At 44.9% G+C, this 18918-nt stretch overlaps 1 protein-coding gene across 1 annotated transcript in view; it reads left to right on the forward strand.

Annotated features, from left to right (window-relative positions):
• RBM23 (RNA binding motif protein 23) overlaps positions 1–18918 on the forward strand; it is a 95324-nt gene that overhangs the window by 43033 nt on the left and 33373 nt on the right. Inside the window, 1 exon segment of the mRNA XM_088470236.1 lies at positions 16005–16221. Coding sequence (XP_088326362.1) covers positions 16005–16221 — 217 coding nt within the window.

The following is an 18918-nucleotide window of genomic DNA, read 5'->3' on the forward strand; positions in this document are numbered from 1 at the left end:
TATTACCACGACTGTGTGAATCTCCCCAGGGATTCATAACATGGGTCCTCCTCATCACGGACACAAGTCTTCGCGAGTGGCAGGGGCAGTGACCTGCCAGCAGTCCTTCCAGGATCACTGGACGGCTCAGGAGAGCCGCCTTCTGATCAACGTCCTTCCAGGATCACTGGACGGCTCAGGAGAGCCGTCTTCCGATCAATGTCCTGGAACTTCAAACTGTCTTCAGGGCTGTCTGTCAGACTCAGCTGCTCCTTGGCATCGCCCAGTCCAGGCACAGTCCGACAACGTGATGGCTGTCTCTTACATAAACCATCAAGGCGGCACCATAAGGGAGGTGAGTTGCATTCTCTGCTGGGCGGAGAGTCATGTTCCAGCTCTGTCGGCGGTCTTCATTCTGGGGGTCCAGAATTGGGAAGTGGATTTTCTTCTTTTTTTTTTTTTTTTTAAATTTGTTTTTATTGGAAAAACAAAGTAAAACAGTTTCCATTCAACTTGATGAAAATAAATTTTTGTTTACAAAACATATCAAGTCTCGATGCAGCGAGAAAAATTAACATTACTATACGTAGCAATATACAAATAAAGAGACATTCAAAATAATATTCACATCAAATTTCTAAACTGAAAAATAAAGGGAGCTACTAAAAAAGAAGGGGGGGGATGGGGAGAGGTAAAATAAAAAGGAATATTTGACCGTAAAAGACACTTTCGTAATTTTGGGCCCCTCTTGAAAGCTTATGAAACTTTAACAAAAGAATGGATGCTACATGAGGTGTCCTGGCTAGGAAGGATTGCGGCTGCAAAAATGGTGCTGCTCCCGAAACTAATGTATTTATTTTCGGACCATTACTAGACCCCTATCCAAATCCATATGTAACAAATTTTACCAAATACTAACTAAATATATTTGGAAGGGGAATCAACCCAGAATAGCGAGAAATACCCTCTCCCTCTCTAAGGAGACAGGCGGAGTGGCCTTCCCAGACTTGGAGAGATACCATTCAGCATGTATACTTAGCCAGGCAAGGGACTGGTTCATAATAGACTCTCCCAAACCCTGGGTAATTATTGAAAGGGAACTTATGCGCCCCTTTCCCCTTCCTGATCTATTCTGGCTGCCCTCTTCTGAAATCTCCTTCAGACCGGGATTCTGTAAAGCAGTCCAGACTACAATAGTATGTTGGCATACCTGTGTTTCCTTAGATGAAGAGATTTCCCTGCCTTCTCCTAATCTGTCTCTCCGATCAATAGCCAATTTGATCCCTGATATGCACTTAGGTTCCTGGGCGAAGGTGGGCCTCTCTTCTTTGGGGGATGTATTCGCGGGGGAGGATTTGGCTTCTTTTGTGTCCCTTCAAACGCAATTTGGTTTAACAAGGCAGGACTTTCATAAATATTTACAGCTGAGACATTGGTTGCACAGTCACCTCCCTTCTCCACTTAAAAAACCTGCCTTCCCATCACTGCTGCTGACTCGCCTACGATCCTCTAATCACAAAGGTGGTATATCTTGCTGGTATCAGTATCAGATAATGTTAATGTTAAAAAAAAAGGGAAACTTCCGTGTCGGCTTAAATGGGAGAGGGATCTGGCTGTGAACCTTTCTGATGAGGACTGGAATATTATTTTTTGTTTCAGTTTTACTATATCCAAATGTATCAACCATTCAGAAATGTATTACAAATTACTTCAGAGAGCATATTTTACTCCTGAAAGGCTGCATAAGATCTGGCCCTCTGTCTCGCAATATTGCTGGAGAGGTTGTGGTTTGGTGGGAGACATCTTTCATGTCTTTTGGTCCTGTCCTCTACTTCGCCCCTTGTGGAATGCAGTATTTTTTATGATTAGTAAAATAGTTGGTGTAACTATTCAGGCGGAGCCTCTAGTTGCCTTATTCCACTTCTATCCTGGGGAATTATCACGTGGCGAGAGATATATTATGGGTCATGTGCTGATTGCTACAAAAGCTACAATTGCTCAGGGGTGGAAGACAGCCTCTCTCCCCAACATCACAATCATAGAAAACAAGATCCATAAGCATTTTGTTTTTGAAACAACAGGTGAGAAATACTCCTCCTCCGTCAATTCCATCATTATGAAATGGTTTAAATGGGGAGAATATAGGGAAAAACAAGGCCATTCCACCATTCATAGTGTTCCGGTTGTTCCCGGTGTTCTCTGTTCACCTCACGCAGATCCGGGGTAGCTCCATTAACTGAATATTTAGTATTTTATCTATATGTGTTGTGAAGTGTTTTATAAAACATTTTTCTTGTCCTAAAAAGTTTAAGTATCAATTATATGTACAAGGACCAAGATCGATTGATTTATATTGTGATATACTATATGTCTGGCTTACCCCTTTTCCCTTCTTTTTCCTTCTGTATCCCCATTTCTTTGTATTAAACTTTCAATAAAAACTATTATGAAAAAAAAAAAAAAGACACTTTCGTAAAGAAAAATCTGTACATTTTATTCATAATGAATCAGTTTGCATCAACACATGTGGAAATATAATTGGTATATGTGCTCGTTAATTTGTAATCAAACCAAGGGTACCAGGTGGACATCAAAATAACCGTTTGTCTATTGAAGATAAAAGAAGGTCCTCCATTGACATATAGTAGTCTAATCTGGAAAACCACATCTTGCGGGTGGGGGGGATAGATCTTCAAAGAGTGGGTATCGACGCTAGAGCAGCATTAAGTGGCGTAACTGATTTTTTTTTAATGTTGTGACAGTGGAGTGGAAGAATGATTTAACAGCCAAAAGGCTGGATCTGTAGGGACAGATATCGCAAGTATGTCATTGGAGATTGCAATGACATCTTTCCAGAAGGGCTTTATGAGAGGACAGGACCACCATATGTGTAATAGAGATCCTACTGAATCAAGGCATCTCCAACATTTAGCTGATATTGAAGAGTACATTGTATGTAGTAACGAAGGATGTCTGTACCAACGCGTTAGAATCTTATATTGGGTCTCTCTAGTTTGAATACATACAGAGCTACTATGGGCTTTAAGGAATATGTTTTCCCAATCTTTTTCTGTTAGATTTAAATTAAGGTCTCTTTCCTAAGCTAAGGTGAAATGGGGAGGGGTCTGGGAGCCCTGATGTTGTAATAATTTCTATATAGCAGTGATCGCGGTGAGCGGAAAAATTTGTGGGTCCCAGGGACCCACCACTTTAAAAAAAATGGGGTCCTACCTGACCATTTCTGGGTCCCATCATAATTAATGCTTTAGAGCTCCCCACATGCCACCACACATCCCCACATGCCCCTAAAATGCAGATCTGATACCCTCAACAGCATCAGATATCCCCACAAGCCCCTTAAATGCATATTTTAATGCCTCCATGATCTTTCAGGTAATATGACTTGTCTGTTCACAAAACCCATAGTGAATAAGTAGGCTTACCATATCATCCCTTTAAACTGGGACACTCATGGAATACACAGGTTCTGTGGCTTATTAAAACCAGGTGAAATCTAGGCATGAAGTCAGCCAGTCACAGAACCTTTGTAATTAATTCACGTGTCCCGTTTTATGGTATTATAGTTAGCCACTTTAGGTAATAGGCATATTTATCAAAGGATAAATGCCCGGTCTTTACACATTATTTCGCACATTAATGCCCTTTACACATTATGCCACACAGCAAAGTCCAGCCTTTACACATTATGCCATGCAGTAATACCCCTTACAAAATGATGCCGCACATTAATGCCCTTTAGTCCCCCTATGCATTGCCCCCGGCAGCAGTCCCCCTGTGCATTGCCCCCAGCAGCAGTCCCCCTGTGTATTGCCCCCAGGTGCCCCCCGTATGCCTGTCAGACCACCTATGCAGTCCAATGAAGGTATCTGCCCCCCTAATAGGTGTGAGTGACCTGGGCATTAGGCCCAGGCCACTAAAGGGCAAATAGGTGATCCCTCTAGTGACCTGGGCCTAATGCCCAAGTCACACACCTATTTCGGGGGAATTTACCTTCAATTGGGCCTAATGCCTCCTATGTTGCCCGGGCCTTGTGCCTGCCTATAGACCCACAGGCCTATTGCCATAAATTAATGCCATGGGCCTAGTGCCCGACAATCCTGGTGGTCTAGGAAGGAGTAAAATACCGGTGGCCCAAGGCACCCTACCGGTACGGTGGAAGAGGCTGCGGGGGGGAGCTTCGTTAGCTCTTTTGCTTTTTTCCCCCGCAGTCCTCTTCGGTCCTCAGCTTCAGTCTTCTGCCGCTGGCCCGTCCATCCTGGCCAGCGGCACCGCCTCTTCCTTCTTGATCACGCCGCCTTCTGACCTCTTGCGTGGCCGCCGGAACTGTTGCCGCGACGCTCTTCTCTTCGGGAGGTCTTCAGTCCTCCCCTCCGCCGACGGACTGAACGTTCCCGCTCAGCGGTGTCTATTCAAGACGCCGCGATTGGCTCGTCGCGTCTGCCTCCTATTGGCTGCTGGACCGCGAGCCAAAAGCTCACGGCCAGTGCCAAACAACCGCCGCCGCTACTTGGCTTCCGGGCAGCGAGCTCCGCTCAGCTCGCGCCCGGAGCCAAAGCTTCTCTCGCCGCCACTGGTGGAAGAGACCAGGCGGTCCCTTTACCAGGTACCCGCCGCAGTGGCTTACCCGGCGCTGGGAACAAACACTGTCCCAGCGCCGGGCACGGACGCTGTGCCTAGGCTGGGATCAGCCACTTGATCCCAGCACGACTTTCCACAGCAGCAGCCAATGAGAGGTCTATCTGACTCTCATTGGCTGCTCTAACAGACAGCGTTATGTCTGTCTCTGCAGGGGGACGCGCTGTGCTGCAGCCAGCTGTCAGGGATTGGCCACAGCACAGCGCCTCCCCGGGACCCAGCTACTTTAAAAATGTGAGTCCTCAGTGCCTGATATCGGGTAAAATGCGCGCTATAGCGTGTATTTGCGAACACTGTATAGTGGATATCGTATGAGTAGAATTTGAAGGAGCTACACAGGTCTTCTCAAATTGTGTCAACTCCCTAGACGCCTGTGTGAGTCTAGAGCCCGATTGGAGATAATGTCTGACTTGTAAAAACTTCCAGAAGTCTTTGTGGGATATCCCATTTAGTCGTAATATCAGAGAAGTTAAGGGATTGAGGACCTCATTCAGAGTCGGTCGTTGCAGCCGCTCGGTCGTAAGGGAAAAGGGGCTGGATATGCAAATGAAGCGCTCGCAAGTTGCGTCGTTAAGATGAGATCGTTAGCTGAACGAGCGAGGGGAGGATGCGGCCGTAAGACTAAAAACACGACCCCTTCTCGTTCGAAATACACGTCATCTCCGGGCATATTAATCGAGACCATCGGGAACCATCGGAGCTGGTCGTAGAGCTTAAGGTTGACCATACCCTCTCTTAAGCACTACGATCAAGTCAGTGTAAAAACCTCCCATGTCACATGTACCATGACACTACTTAGTTAATTATGCACTCCCATAAACCGTATGCACTCCCATAAAACGCCGTTTGCCTGGTCAGGCACGACTGCGTTCGGATCTCCACTCCCCCGTTTACAAGCACCTTCCCCTGTTACCACCCACAAATGCCTCATCCACTCAAACTAACGACCTGGTCAAGTTGAAGGAGAGAGAAATTTCCGATTGCAACAGCTAGTTTGCGCACGCGCATTGCAAAATTTACACATGCGCTGTTTTGCGAACATCGCTGGGTAAGACCGAGCGGCCGCTTACAACCGACTCTGAATGAGGTCCTGAATATTGAAGAAATGTCAGGTATGCGGCGTAAAGCCCTCCAAATTGAAAGGGTCGGGGTGATGGTCGGGTGAGAGTAAGGAAGCCTCGGCAAGACAGGGATCCAGGGAAAAATCTCGCGATATTGCTGGATGCATATACCTTCCAATTCCACCCACTTTAACCTCTCGACTCCTGGTCCAGTCCAATACCCTGTTTAGGTGAGTTGCATAATAGTAATTTTTTAAATCAGGAAGCTGGAACCCTCCTCTGCGAGTGGATCGCGTCATAATTGATCGTTTAAGCCTGGGTCTCTTACGGGACCAGATAAGTTGTTGAATCAAGAGCTGTATGGAGCTGACCCAGTAGGCAGGAACGCTTATCGGCAATGTCTGGAGAACATACAGTAACTTAGGGAGAGTGTTCATCTTGACGACACCTATTCTACCTAGCCACGAGAGCTGTTTAAAGTGCCATCTGCTAAAGTCTGCTCGTAATACTTTAAGGAGCGGTAGGTAATTTAACGAGACTAATAAGGATAAGTCTCAAGGCAATTTGATACCTAAATATGTGATATATGAGTCCTGCCACTGAAAGGGGAAAGAGCGTTTCAACCCTACCATATGTAAGGGAGAAGTTGAAATATTAAGTGCGCATGATTTGAACATGTTAATTTTAAAATCGGAAAGTGTACTGTATGAGTCCAACTCGCGCATCAGATGAGGAAGGTAGGCCTCAGGATATGAGACCAGTGCCAAAATGTCATCCGCAAACATGGCTAGCTTGTACTCCACATCTCCCATCCAGAGGCCAGTTATATGTTCATTAGCCCTGATTGATCTCGCTAGCGCTTCTATACAAAGGCCAAAAATCAGTGGGGACAGGGGGCAGCCCTGTCTCATCCCATTGCTTATTGAAAAAGTGTCAGAAAGAGAGCCATTGATACGGACCCTAGCAGTGGGCATACTGTACAGGACTAGAATAATGTGCAGTGCTTGAGAACCCAGCCCGATTTGCTCCAACACAGACCTCATGAAATGCCAGTTAACCCTATCAAATGCCTTCTCGGCGTCAGTGGAAAGCATAATAGTAGGAATCTGACCTCTGGAAGCTAAGTGGATTAGGTTTAGGACTTTAGTGGTGTTATCCTTCGCCTCTCGGACAAGGACAAATCTCACCTGGTCGCTATGTATTAGTGAGGGGAGTAAGCCATTCAGTCTATTTGCCATTATTTTTACAAATAATTTTAGATCCACATTTAAGAGGGAAATAGGCCTGTAGCTGGAGCACACCGAGGGGTCCTTACCTTGTTTAGGGATTACTGTTATGTGAGCTTCTAAGGACTGAGGGGAAAAATGAGTATCCGCTGAAATACAATTGAAAGCTTGCAGAAGTCTTGGGGCCAAGATATCTTTGAATGTTTTATAATAAACTATGGTGTAACCATCTGGACCTGGGCTCTTTCGGGGGTCTTAAAATGAAGAGAACCAGTTTCATCTTTCATGGAGCTAATAAATGAATTCGTCCTCTAAGTCCGGAGCGCTTGTGCAAGCAAACGTCCCGGTTTGTTTCCCCATTGGTAGTATCTACGCTTGCATCTACGGAGAGAAAGCTGGGCATTATCAGAAAGCAGTTTCTTCAACTGTGTTCTGGTTTCTGTCAGCTCAGCATACTTTGGCCCAGACAGTGTGGATTTATGTGAGGACTTTAAAGAGTGAATCAGCTGCAAACAAATTCGCTATGCGTTGCATTCTCTGTTTTTTCATTTGAGAGCCAAGCTGGATAATCTTGCCTCGCAAGACGCACTTATGTCCTTCCCATAGAGTAATTTTAGAGACATCTTCAGTGTCGTTAATGGAGAAATAATCAATCAGGGTTTTGTTGATGTCGTCTCTACAAGTAATTTCCTGCAGTAAAGATTAATTCAGGCGCCATGTCCACTTACTAAGAGATTGATGCCGAGCTGACAGAGTTATTGATATGTGGGCGTGGTCCGACCAGGTAATTGAGCCAATCGAGGCATCTAAAAGGAGTGGGAGGTGTTTGTGACTTAGAAACAAATAATCCAATCATGTGTATGTTTGGTGGGGGTGAGAATAAAATGAATAATCACTGCCTGATGGATGAGAGACCAGCTGAAGGTCGTGGAACATCTTCCTGAACCTACTGTATTTCTGTTGAGAATATCTGGGGGCTTTAGTCGAGATATCAAGGGTTGGATCAAGAGTCCAATTAAGGTCTCCCCCAACACTACAACCCGAACATAGAGATTCAAGCTTTAAAAGATGGGATTGAAAAAAGGAGGCTTGGTCCTGATTAGGGGCATAAACTACAATAAAGGTGTAAGGTTGGTTATATATTTTACAATTTAATAGGAGTATCCTGCAAGGGACTAGTTTGTGAACCGAAGTTATAGAATTTTGCAGATTTTTTTTTAATTAAGATCGCACTCCCTTGGATTTACTGTCTGGGGTGTTGCAGTAATATGCGAGTGGATAGCGATAATTGGTAAGGGATGGGCTGTGGGCCAAAATTTTAAAGTGAGTCTCCTGTATTCGTTTAACATCTACCCTATCAGCCCATAGGGAACTCAATAAGGTAGATCTTTTCTCAGGTATATTGAGGCCCCGGGTATTAATCGAGTGTATTTTAATTGTACTTGGGGAAGTCATGTGGTTTGTGAAGATACAAAACATACATTAGTCCTCAAAATGGTCAAAAGAAAAAACAAAACAAAAACAGTTAAGGACAAAAAGAAACATAAGGTGAAACAGGGGGAAAAAAGGAAATGTAAGAACAAAATGAAGGCAGATCAGAATACGAGGTTAAAGAATGTGTTTTCTCAGCCGAGATACTTGGAGATTGAAGGGGAAGCCCCATCTATATTTCAGTTGGAGCTTACGGAGCTCTCCTGTAACAGGTTTAATGGATTTGCGCTGTTGAAGCGTGTGCCAGGACAAGTCTTGGAATATTTGGATCACTGCACCGTTGAAGTCAACTCCGTCCAACTGTCTTACTTTGCGCATAATTTCATCTTTCTGTGAATAGTAGTGTAGACGACATATGACATCACGGGGGCGATCAGCTGGGAGACCTCTTGGTTTCAAGGCTCGGTGAGCTCTATCGAAGGTGATAAGCTCATGCGGATCATTTCCCAGAATTTCGTTAAATATCTTTGTAAGTGCATCTATCAGACAAGATTGGGGGACATCTTCTGGTAGACCTCTAATGCGAATGTTGTTCCTCCGTCCCCTTGTTCTCGTGATCTGTCATCCTTAAATTAATAGCGCAAATTTCTTTTGTTTGGGCTGAAATTACGTCTTTCAAGGATACCAAGTAAGCATCTGCGGATTCTTGAAAGTTTTCTAAAGAAGTTACTCGGTCAGAGATCTGCGATATATATCTTGCCGGACAATAGCAAGTTTCTGCCGAATGGTGTTTTGGAGATCCTGTTTTGTAGGTAAGGTCTTCATGAAAGACAAAATGTCTTGGAGATCTGTATTCTTCTCAGAGGACATGTGAGGTAGGTCTTCCTGGAAGAGGGACATTGTAGGGGTTGATGAGGAGGTGTTGTAGGATCTGCTATGACTTTGGTCGGAGTGGTGTGTAGAAATGGTCTTAGATCTGCCTGAGAATGGGGCCCTTTCGGTAGAGGTGTGTTACCTTTTTGAGGTGGTCTTTTATTTTTGACCATAATGTAGCGTAAGAAAGAAAATCAGTAGATAGTAGCATAGGTCACAGTTGGTGACATCAGGTTGCAGACATGTTACATAGGTAAAGATCCTGTAGACGGTGACTCCCTGCGGCCTGGCATCACACTGACATTAAGTCACATCGAGTAGCAAGTCAGAGAGCAGCCATGTGGTCTCCCAATTGAGCTACATAAGGGCTGAATGCGCATAAGAATTTATATAGTTGAATATTTCCTCCTTGGCAGAATTATAGTATGGGGGAAGGTATGCATTCAGTAGAAATGGATTCAATTTCTTTGTAGAAACAAAGGGTGCAAGAGTGATGGATTACTTGCAAATTGCTATACCCCCCAAAGAAGGGTTGACAGAGTGTCAGTCAGACTTTGTCTGCTGTGTTTGGATGGGGAGAGGAATAATCTAGGCACTGTGGGACTCACCAAATCATACCAGCCAGATAGCCACAGGGAGGTGATTTCAATCTGGGTGCTTCCAGAAACTCAATGTATCCACCTATTGCTGTCAGGTATGCTGTTAAAGATGGTTGCATGTGGAATCCCCAGAATTCAGTTATCTGCAGCCCAGAACAGACTCAGTAACTGGGTGAGGGATGAAGGAGGCTCTGGTGTCCCTGGAGATAATCACGGTGACACGCACGGCGTGTCACATGGGCCGCAAGGTGCCGCCGGGCTGTTTAGAAATTGAGGCCCCGGATATAGAGGGAAACTAGGCCGCGCAGGTAGGAGCTGTCTGCTTTAAGTGAGCGCTATGTGCCGGGAGAAGTGACCGGCAGCTACACGTCACCTGGGTAGCCAGCCGGCCGCCGATCACAGCGCTCTCTGGTGGTGCAATCAGCGGGTGTCCGCGAAGCGGTGGATAAGGAAGGTCACTTCTGGCTCCTCTCCAGCTTGAGTCCCCGGCTTCAGCAGGGTGGTTAGGCCGCAGACGCACTAGTAAGTACGTCCCGGCTCTGCAGCCTACACCCTGACGGTAAGGAGGATTGGAGGAAGCCTTGGGCGTAAAAATGGACACCACAGGGTGATATGGGAAGGGGTTAGAGGCCCGTTCGGATCCATTGAACAGGAGCCTCTTAAAAACGTGGCTGCTTCCCTTGCCTGCCAGGACACGCCACCCCCCCCCCCCGAATCGGACTTTCTAAGCCAAGTAGCCAAGTAGCCAAGTAGGCCCTTTATCCGGACATCTTTCAACTTCTGGTTCATCGCTGGGGTCTGCTGGACATTGATTTGATGGTATCTCTGCACAATCACAAGGTACCCAGGTACGGCTCTAGCACAAGAGACCCGGGAGCTCTTCTGGTGGACCCCTTAGAGGTTCGGTGGACCTTCAATCTTGTGTACATATTCCCTCTGATCTCCTGATCTCGCTTCTGTTGAGGGTTCTCCTGCAAGTTCAAGTTAGAAGGCGGCACCGTGATTTTGGTAGCTCTCGATTGGCCGTGGAGGGCTTGGTACCCAGATCTTCTCATTGACGCTCCACTGCGTCTCTTCCACACTTGGTTCTTCTGTCTCAGGGCCCGTGCTTCCATCCGGACCTGACTCGACTCCCTGACAGGATGGCTCTTGACAAACAAAGGGAAAGGGGAAAAATGGGAAAGAACGTCGCACTGGCTGTTAAGATAAACATATAAATATTATACCACTATTCCCAGGTTAATCTATGTCAGAATCAATATATATGAAACGGGTAGTGGTGGTGCTCACTAGAGTTAAGGTACATAAGCAATTTGGAAAAAGAGAAAAGAAAGGAAAAACTCTGTTTGGTGAGCACTCTAAACTGTCATTAATCTTATGTATGATAAAACGTAACTTTTAATATTTAATCATTAATATAAACTAACTGTTGTACACATGTAATGTTTGGTCTAATACATATTAGATTCTAAATACCCTATACAGTTAGTAAACATAAACAGATATAAACGTACAATAATATTAACATATACTGACATAAACGTACAATAATAGTGAAATACAAACACCCTCCAATATATCAAAAGATGGCGAAATATACAGATAATAAGATTCAATTAGAATCAACCTTAAATAGCATAATTATTCAAACATCGGTTTAACCCCTGATGCATAACCTAGATATGTCCTTAATTATAGAATTAGAAAAGTCCGGGCATAGAAGCTGCCAAACCTCATTCTACTGCTCCTCACTTGGACCAAGGTCTATCTATGAGGAGTGAGAGATTACTGGAAAGGCAGGTTGCCCATGGAAACAACAGTATAACCGCAGTGTTACTCAAGTTTTCATTTCTGCTATTACGGGTCTTACTATATAGAATTGGACCCCTAATGAGAGAACTACTAAGCTTGAGATAACCGTTTCACCGTGTTGGCTTGATCACGAAGGAAATGGTGTGCCATCACACCATTTCCTCCGTGATCAAGCCAGCACGGCGAAACGCGCGTCGGGGACAGCAAGACAGCATCGGGTATCTCTGGACATTACACGGCACATACCTCCATCAGGTTCCCTATTCCCGGAGTTTTCCCCGTACTAATGCTCTTTATGATCTATACCCTTACACGCTAATGATCTCGTTAGATCTTTCTATCAGATACTGGGTACATTTATCATAATATAGGTTACTTGCGGTCATACTCTAACAAGTTGATTTTTTATCTTTGGAAACACGGTTTGTTATAGTATTTATTATATTGCAGCAGCATCGATTTATTTATTAAATTATGTGTAGTCACCTTTTTTTCTGACAGGACAGTCTTCAGCGCAGTCTATTATATCAGATGTAATTTTCTACATGGATAACATCTGATTTATAATTTATCACATTGTGACAACTTAGATGCGTTGGATTGAATTCACATATTGTTGGTATAAAAAGGATAAATGTACTAATTATGCTAATTTAGCCTTTTTGTTCATATCCATTGAAACGCAGAAGGATCACAGTGCCTATCACACTAATAGATAGAACATGTGCTATATGAAGACCAACCTAAAATACAAGTAGGATAAAAATATAAAGGTCACTTGCGACTATATTCTGACATAACTCATTTTGCACTATGCTGTATACTATATAATCATTCACTTGAACATTATCGCAGCTGTTCCCTTTTATTATGGCAGCATAGATGTATTCAGTCACTCCGCTTCTTGATAAGTTGGCTCAGTAGCCAAATGCTATATCAGATGTAATTGTCTGTACGGAAATCATCTGGTTTACTACACGGCAAACAGTGACAACTCAGATGTGTCTAAATATTAACATACTATGCTGCAATAAAATGACACAATTTATGCCAATGGAGCCTACTGCTTGTATTCGATATTGAAAGTGTTACAGTTGTGTTTCACTGGGACAGAATTTATATGTTGTTTTGTCACAAATTGATTCAAAACATCTTTTTCTATACCTTGTATTCTATATCCACTTTAGCAAACACCTGTTTCAGTGTTATATATTTTGCTAGCCGTATAACAACATAGTCTATTGCATTTTCCTGCTATAGGCAGCATTTAATGTGTATACCTGTCATAATATGGCTATCTGCTTAGGATGCTAACTAGATGATATAAAATCAAGCTACTCTTGTTTGATAATAACAACCATTGGGATATCTACTTTTTTATATATATGAAATAAGATTTATTGATAACAATAATTAGGATAGATATAGTGACTGAGTATCATTGATTAGATAGTCAGTTATATTGGTTTCTACTCAAACCACTGACTTGTTATGATAAATCATTCTAAAGAACATAAGTGATTTATTTGCTATCATATATCATTATAATTTATTCTTATTGTCACTTCTCTATCCCTCTATTAACCGACGGTTATCTCAAGCTTAGTAGTTCTCTCATTAGGGGTCCAATTCTATATAGTAAGACCCGTAACAGCAGAAATGAAAACTTGAGTAACACTGCGGTTATACTGTTGTTTCCACGGGCAACCTGCCTTTCCAATAATCTCTCACTCCTCATAGATAGACCTTGGTCCAAGTGAGGAGCAGTAGAATGAGGTTTGGCAGCTTCTATGCCCGGACTTTTCTAATTCTATAATTAAGGACATATCTAGGTTATGCATCAGGGGTTAAACCGATGTTTGAATAATTATGCTATTTAAGATTGATTCTAATTGAATCTTATTATCTGTATATTTCGCCATCTTTTGATATATTGGAGGGTGTTTGTATTTCACTATTATTGTACGTTTATGTCAGTATATGTTAATATTATTGTAAGTTTATGTCTGTATATGTTTACTAATTGTATAGGGTATTTAGAATCTAATATGTATTAGACCAAACATTATTTTCGTGATAATTTTTAAGAGTTGTGTACAACAGTGAGTTTATATTAATGATTAAATATTAAAAGTTATGTTTTATCATACATAAGATTAATGACAGTTTAGAGTGCTCACCAAACAGAGTTTTTCCTTTCTTTTCTCTTTTTCCAGGATGGCTCTTGAGACATCCGTCTTGAGAGCTATAGGATTTTCGCGGTCAGTCATCCGTACCATGTTGGAAGCCCTAGAAGTGCTAGAATTTATCATCGGGTTTGACGTACACACTTCTGGTGTTCTTCCAGGGGCCTTTACCCCAGATCCTTCCGGTTTTCCCGAGTACTCTCGTTTCTACATGAGGGTCTGGATTTGGATCTTCGCCTTTCATCCTTGAAAGTGCAAGTTTCGGTTCTCTTTCAGAGATGAATTGCCTTGATGCCTGATGTCCCTACCGTTTTTTCCGGGAGTACTCCAGGTGCAGCCTCAGGTGGTTCCTCCGGTGGCTCCGTGGGACTTGTCTCTGGTGCTTTGGGCTCTTCAATAGTCTCCCTTTGAGCCATTGGGTGCGGTAGAGCTTCGTTGGCTCACGTGGAAGACTATATTTCTTCTAGCTATTGCTTCAGGTCGGAGAGTGCCAGACTTCAGCGTGCAGTTGCGTCGCTCCTCTTATCTGGTCTTTCACTCGGGCCGGGCCGTTCTTCGAACTCAACTAGGCTACCTTCCAAAGGTAGTTTCCAGATTTCGCCTCAATCAGGAGATTGTGGTCCCAGCTTTTCAGTCTCCGGAGGAGACCTCTTTAGATGTTGAGGGCTCTCCGGTCTATGTAGGACGAATCATGGATATCCAGAAGTCTGATTCCCTTTTCATCCTCTATGGGGGAGGAGTCTGGGATGCTGGAGTGAGAAGATTTCAACTGTTTGGTGCCCAGACTCCACCTGCCAGCCTATACCCCAACGTAGTTCCTGTGTCCCCTATGGAGTTAGAAGCAAAGTACCTGCACAGAAAATAAAGAGACTTGTCTTACCTGGTTATGTACTAAAAGTCTCAGTATGGTAGCACCTCTTATTTCTTGTAGTTAGGGTGTGCAGGTTAGGGCCCCTCCCCTATACATTGTAAAAGAGGACTGCTCAACCCCAAGTGTAATAAATGGTCCCCCATATGTAGGAAGAGAATGAACTTATTGGGAAACGGAAGCTGCTGGCACCAGCACAGATCAGGGGCTATTGGAATAGCTGAACCTGCTACCTCTATTTGTGGAAGAAGATTCGCAGAGTGCTGTAGATTAACAGCTGCTGTTAAGAGTTTTGAAGTTGTGACAAGAGACACAAATATCATTTTCTTTTGTGTTTTAGATAGTCGTTGAGCTAGTCATTGTGGGAATGGTCGACACACAGGGTTTTTTCTGTTTGTCTTTTAGAGTTAGACGCTTAACGGAGTGTTAGTGTTTGGCTCTAGACAGGACGGTTAGGGTGAAGATTAAGGTTAGAAAAAAAAAAGTTGTCGAATCCCATGTCGACCTATTGATCCATACCCGTCTGAAACAGATTCTCTGATCATGTTGAGAGCAGTAACTGCTAAAAACAGATCATGCCGAATGAAAAAAAATGTGGGTCCCGGAGACCCCTCACTTTAAAAAATTGGGGTCCTACGCCACAGTTCTGGGTCACATCACAATTTATGCCTCACTGCCTGTAGCGTGTAAAAACGTGCTACAGCGCATATTTTGGTACGGAGATTGACATGGGGAGAAGGGAATGGGGGCACAGGGGTGGGAGGGGAGAATACACAGGAGAGCAGAGTGGGCACAGGAGAGTAGAAGGTACAGACATGGGGAGAGGGGAACAGGGGGTACAATGCAGCTGGAGAGTACACAGGAGAGCAGGAGGAGTACAATAGTTTGCTCCACTATTATTGTAGTAGGACACTCGTCAGTCTCCCCATATAACCATAACAGGACACTAGCGGGTGCTGCAGCTATACTATAACAGAGCACTAGAGAATGCTCCCCTGTATTAAAATAACATTAGGACACCAGTCTCTGCTCCTCCTGTGCTATAATAAATATAAATACCATAACCAGCTGCCAAATACAGTGATACTGCCTACACAGCAGTCGCACAGAAGATGGTTTGAATAGTTTCAGTCACTATTGCTCCTTTTTTGTTTTTCTATTATATTCTCTAAACTAACAGCTAATCACTTGCATTGTGCTACACCTAGCAGAATGAGCTATAATTGTGATTCTGTTTCCAAAGTACTACAAGAAAGATTCTGGTTGTCAAGGTAATGCTATTGATTCTGGAGTGTTTTCTTTCCCTCTGTCAGTTTTCAGATGCAGTGTGTGCTCGCCGGGCTATGGATCAGATGAATGGATTTGAATTAGCAGGCCAACTCATGAAAGTCTGTCATGTGACAGAACGTACTGATGGCAATACTGATGGCAATACTGATGTCTCATTTCTGGAAAATGATGAACTTGAGAGAAGTGGAGTAGATCTAGGAGCAACAGGACATTTGCAGCTTATGGCTAAATTGGCTGAAGGTAATTGTTAAATCAGATTTCTACTTCAGGGTCTATATGCTCCACAGGGAGACCTTGGGGGTATAGGTGATTATAGAGTCATCCGGGCACCACGCAGTTACATTTCTGTCCCAGGATGCACTGGGTGTCCCTCCTATATCCCGCCCCCGGGCCAGAGGCACCTCAGTTTCGTTGGGTGCCCGGCCGGAGTCTGGTCACTAACGCGGTGGGGGCTGTTATTCAGCCCCTGAAGATTTTATTTTTATTTTTTTCAAGCTTTCTTTAAGCGCGGACAGTCCAGGGGACGTCCGCGCTGCCGCTCCGTCACCCCGCCGGCATGGAGACGGTGACCCACCGAGGCGCAGTCTTTTCCCCCTGGGCTGGGGATGACAGCAAGTGGAGCCAGGCACTCTTCCACTAGGCCACCAGGGACATAGGCTGAAATTATTTGCGAGAGACCAGCGTCCCGGGGGTTAAACGCTTGCCAGGGGAGGCAGCCTTCCATAAGCCGGCTCCTCACCGTTGCACACTGCACCTTTCCACCGCGGTCTGGCTAGGCTGTGGCAGCTCTCCTCCTCCGGATCCGCCCTCTCAGAGGTCTCTGGTGGCCATTTTTTCCTTGGCTGCGTCGCAGATCACACAGACGGTGCGGAGCCTGGGTCCCCCTACATACCTCTCCTTCAGGTGGTCAGCCTATGTAACACTATATCCTACCAGACACTGAGTCTGTGTAGTTGATTAGTAGTGCCATTTGTGCTGGTGTTTTTTCTGCATTGTATGTGTTTGTATGCTAGTGCTGTCTGTCTGAGTTTCTTTTTTCTTCTGTCAGCCATTTTACTTTCCCTGTGCCTTTTTTCTCACTGAGCCCTAATACAACTGTTGTCAGGGTGCATATTGAGCCTCACAGTATTATCCTGTGTGGTGGGTCACATACAGTATACAGCTATCCTCTTCACCATGTCTGGTAGTGAGGGTGATATGCCAAGTTTGGTTCCTGACCTTCTGTCATGTAAAAAGTGTGCTGCAGGATTAGGTGTGGGAGACATGGTGCTTGAGGGGTTATGTTTGAGGTGCTATGCCCCTCCAGGTCCCTCTAATGTCTCAGCCACTCCGCAGGAGCCCCCTTGGGCGTACTTTGCACAAGCACTAACAGCCATTGCGGGACGTGTTTCCCCCGCTGGGGTTCACACAGCAGCAGTAGCTTATGCCCTCTCAGAGCCTGCTTCAGCCGGCTGCACCCATGCAGATTGTATCTACTCCTCCCTGGGTTAATTCGCTTTCCACTATGGTTCAGAATCTTACAGATGTGTGGCAGGGGGATGCATCCCAGATTAGACCGGCTAAAAGAATTTTGCCGTCATCTCAGTTTACTCAATATGATGACGATGACATGTCGTCTGATGTTGGGGTGCTTCCAGATGACTCTGACTCCGAGCCCTCTGCACGAGAGGTGGAGTCCAAGTCAAAGATTTATATTCCGGGTCTGATACAAGTTGTCTGTGCCGCCTTGGTCATAGAGGAGGACGAACCTCCAGCGCCTAAGTCCAAACATGCCTATTTCAAGGACATAAAGGTGACCTCTGCCATATTTCCTTTATCTGATCAGCTGGTAGACCACCTGGAGGTGGCATGGAAATCACCTGGAAAGCGTTACCAGCCGCAAAGACACCTGGCTTATGCTTATCCTTTTGCTGAGGACTATTTTACAAAATGGGAAACTTCACCAGCGGTGGATTCTCATGTGACGCGCTTGGTTAAAAGCACGACTCTACCTATGCCATTCATGTCGTCCTTAAAGGATACTACGGATAGGAAGGTGGAGGTTTGCCTGAAATCCATTTACTCCCTTTCAGGTGCTGTGTGCAGACCGGCCATAGCTATCTGCTTGGGTAGCTAGAGCTATGGAACATTGGGTGAACACCCTTGAAGGGTCCTTGTCCTCAGATGCTTCAAGAGAGCAGTTGAACCTTGTGGGCAACCTCTGAGATTCAGCTACCTATATTAACGAGGCTGCCTTGGATTTCAGCCTATTGAATGCTAGTATTTCCATTGCGGCTCGCCGCTCCCTGTGGCTACGCTTTTGGAGGGCCGATGCGGACTCCAAGAAGGGCTTAGAGTGTATACCTTATAACGGTAAAGTTTTTTTGTTTGGCCCTGATTTGGACAAAATTGTAGATACGTTGGCAGCGGCTAAGTCTGCTTGTCTGCCTTCTGCCCCTGCTCCGTCTGGGTCTCGGACCTCATCCTTTCGGATCTATTGGGCCCCAGGGTAAGGTTAAAGCTCAGTCCTTCCCTAGGCCGTCAGTCACCAAGAAGACTGCCAAGCCCAGGAAGCAAGTGTCACGTCTGAGACTGGAGAAGAGGACGTGGTGGGCCTAAGCTGGGGAAAGAAGCGGAGACGAGGGGCCTGGATGTACGTTCTCCTCATCCACAGGTCTTGAGTGTTGGCGAGACCTGGGCAAAGGTGCGGAGTCTAACCCACAGGATGGTGTTCGCCAGTGACCCCCCCAATTGGGATATGGGCTTAGCTGCACCCCGTGAGCAGGTCGCGGTCCTTTGACCAGGTACCCAAGCCCTGCAGGGATCGAGACACTACACCCGTGGCCCAGCGAGGATATGCCTGCTTAGGCACCAAACAGTCCCTTAAAACACTGTATAGAAAACACCTTGACATGAGGATCAAATGTCAATAAGGATTTCAAGTGGGCAGCAACTCAC

This window comes from Taudactylus pleione, unplaced genomic scaffold (assembly GCF_031769625.1).
Source record: "Taudactylus pleione unplaced genomic scaffold, aTauple2 ptg000095l, whole genome shotgun sequence".
Taxonomy (NCBI): domain Eukaryota; kingdom Metazoa; phylum Chordata; class Amphibia; order Anura; family Myobatrachidae; genus Taudactylus; species Taudactylus pleione.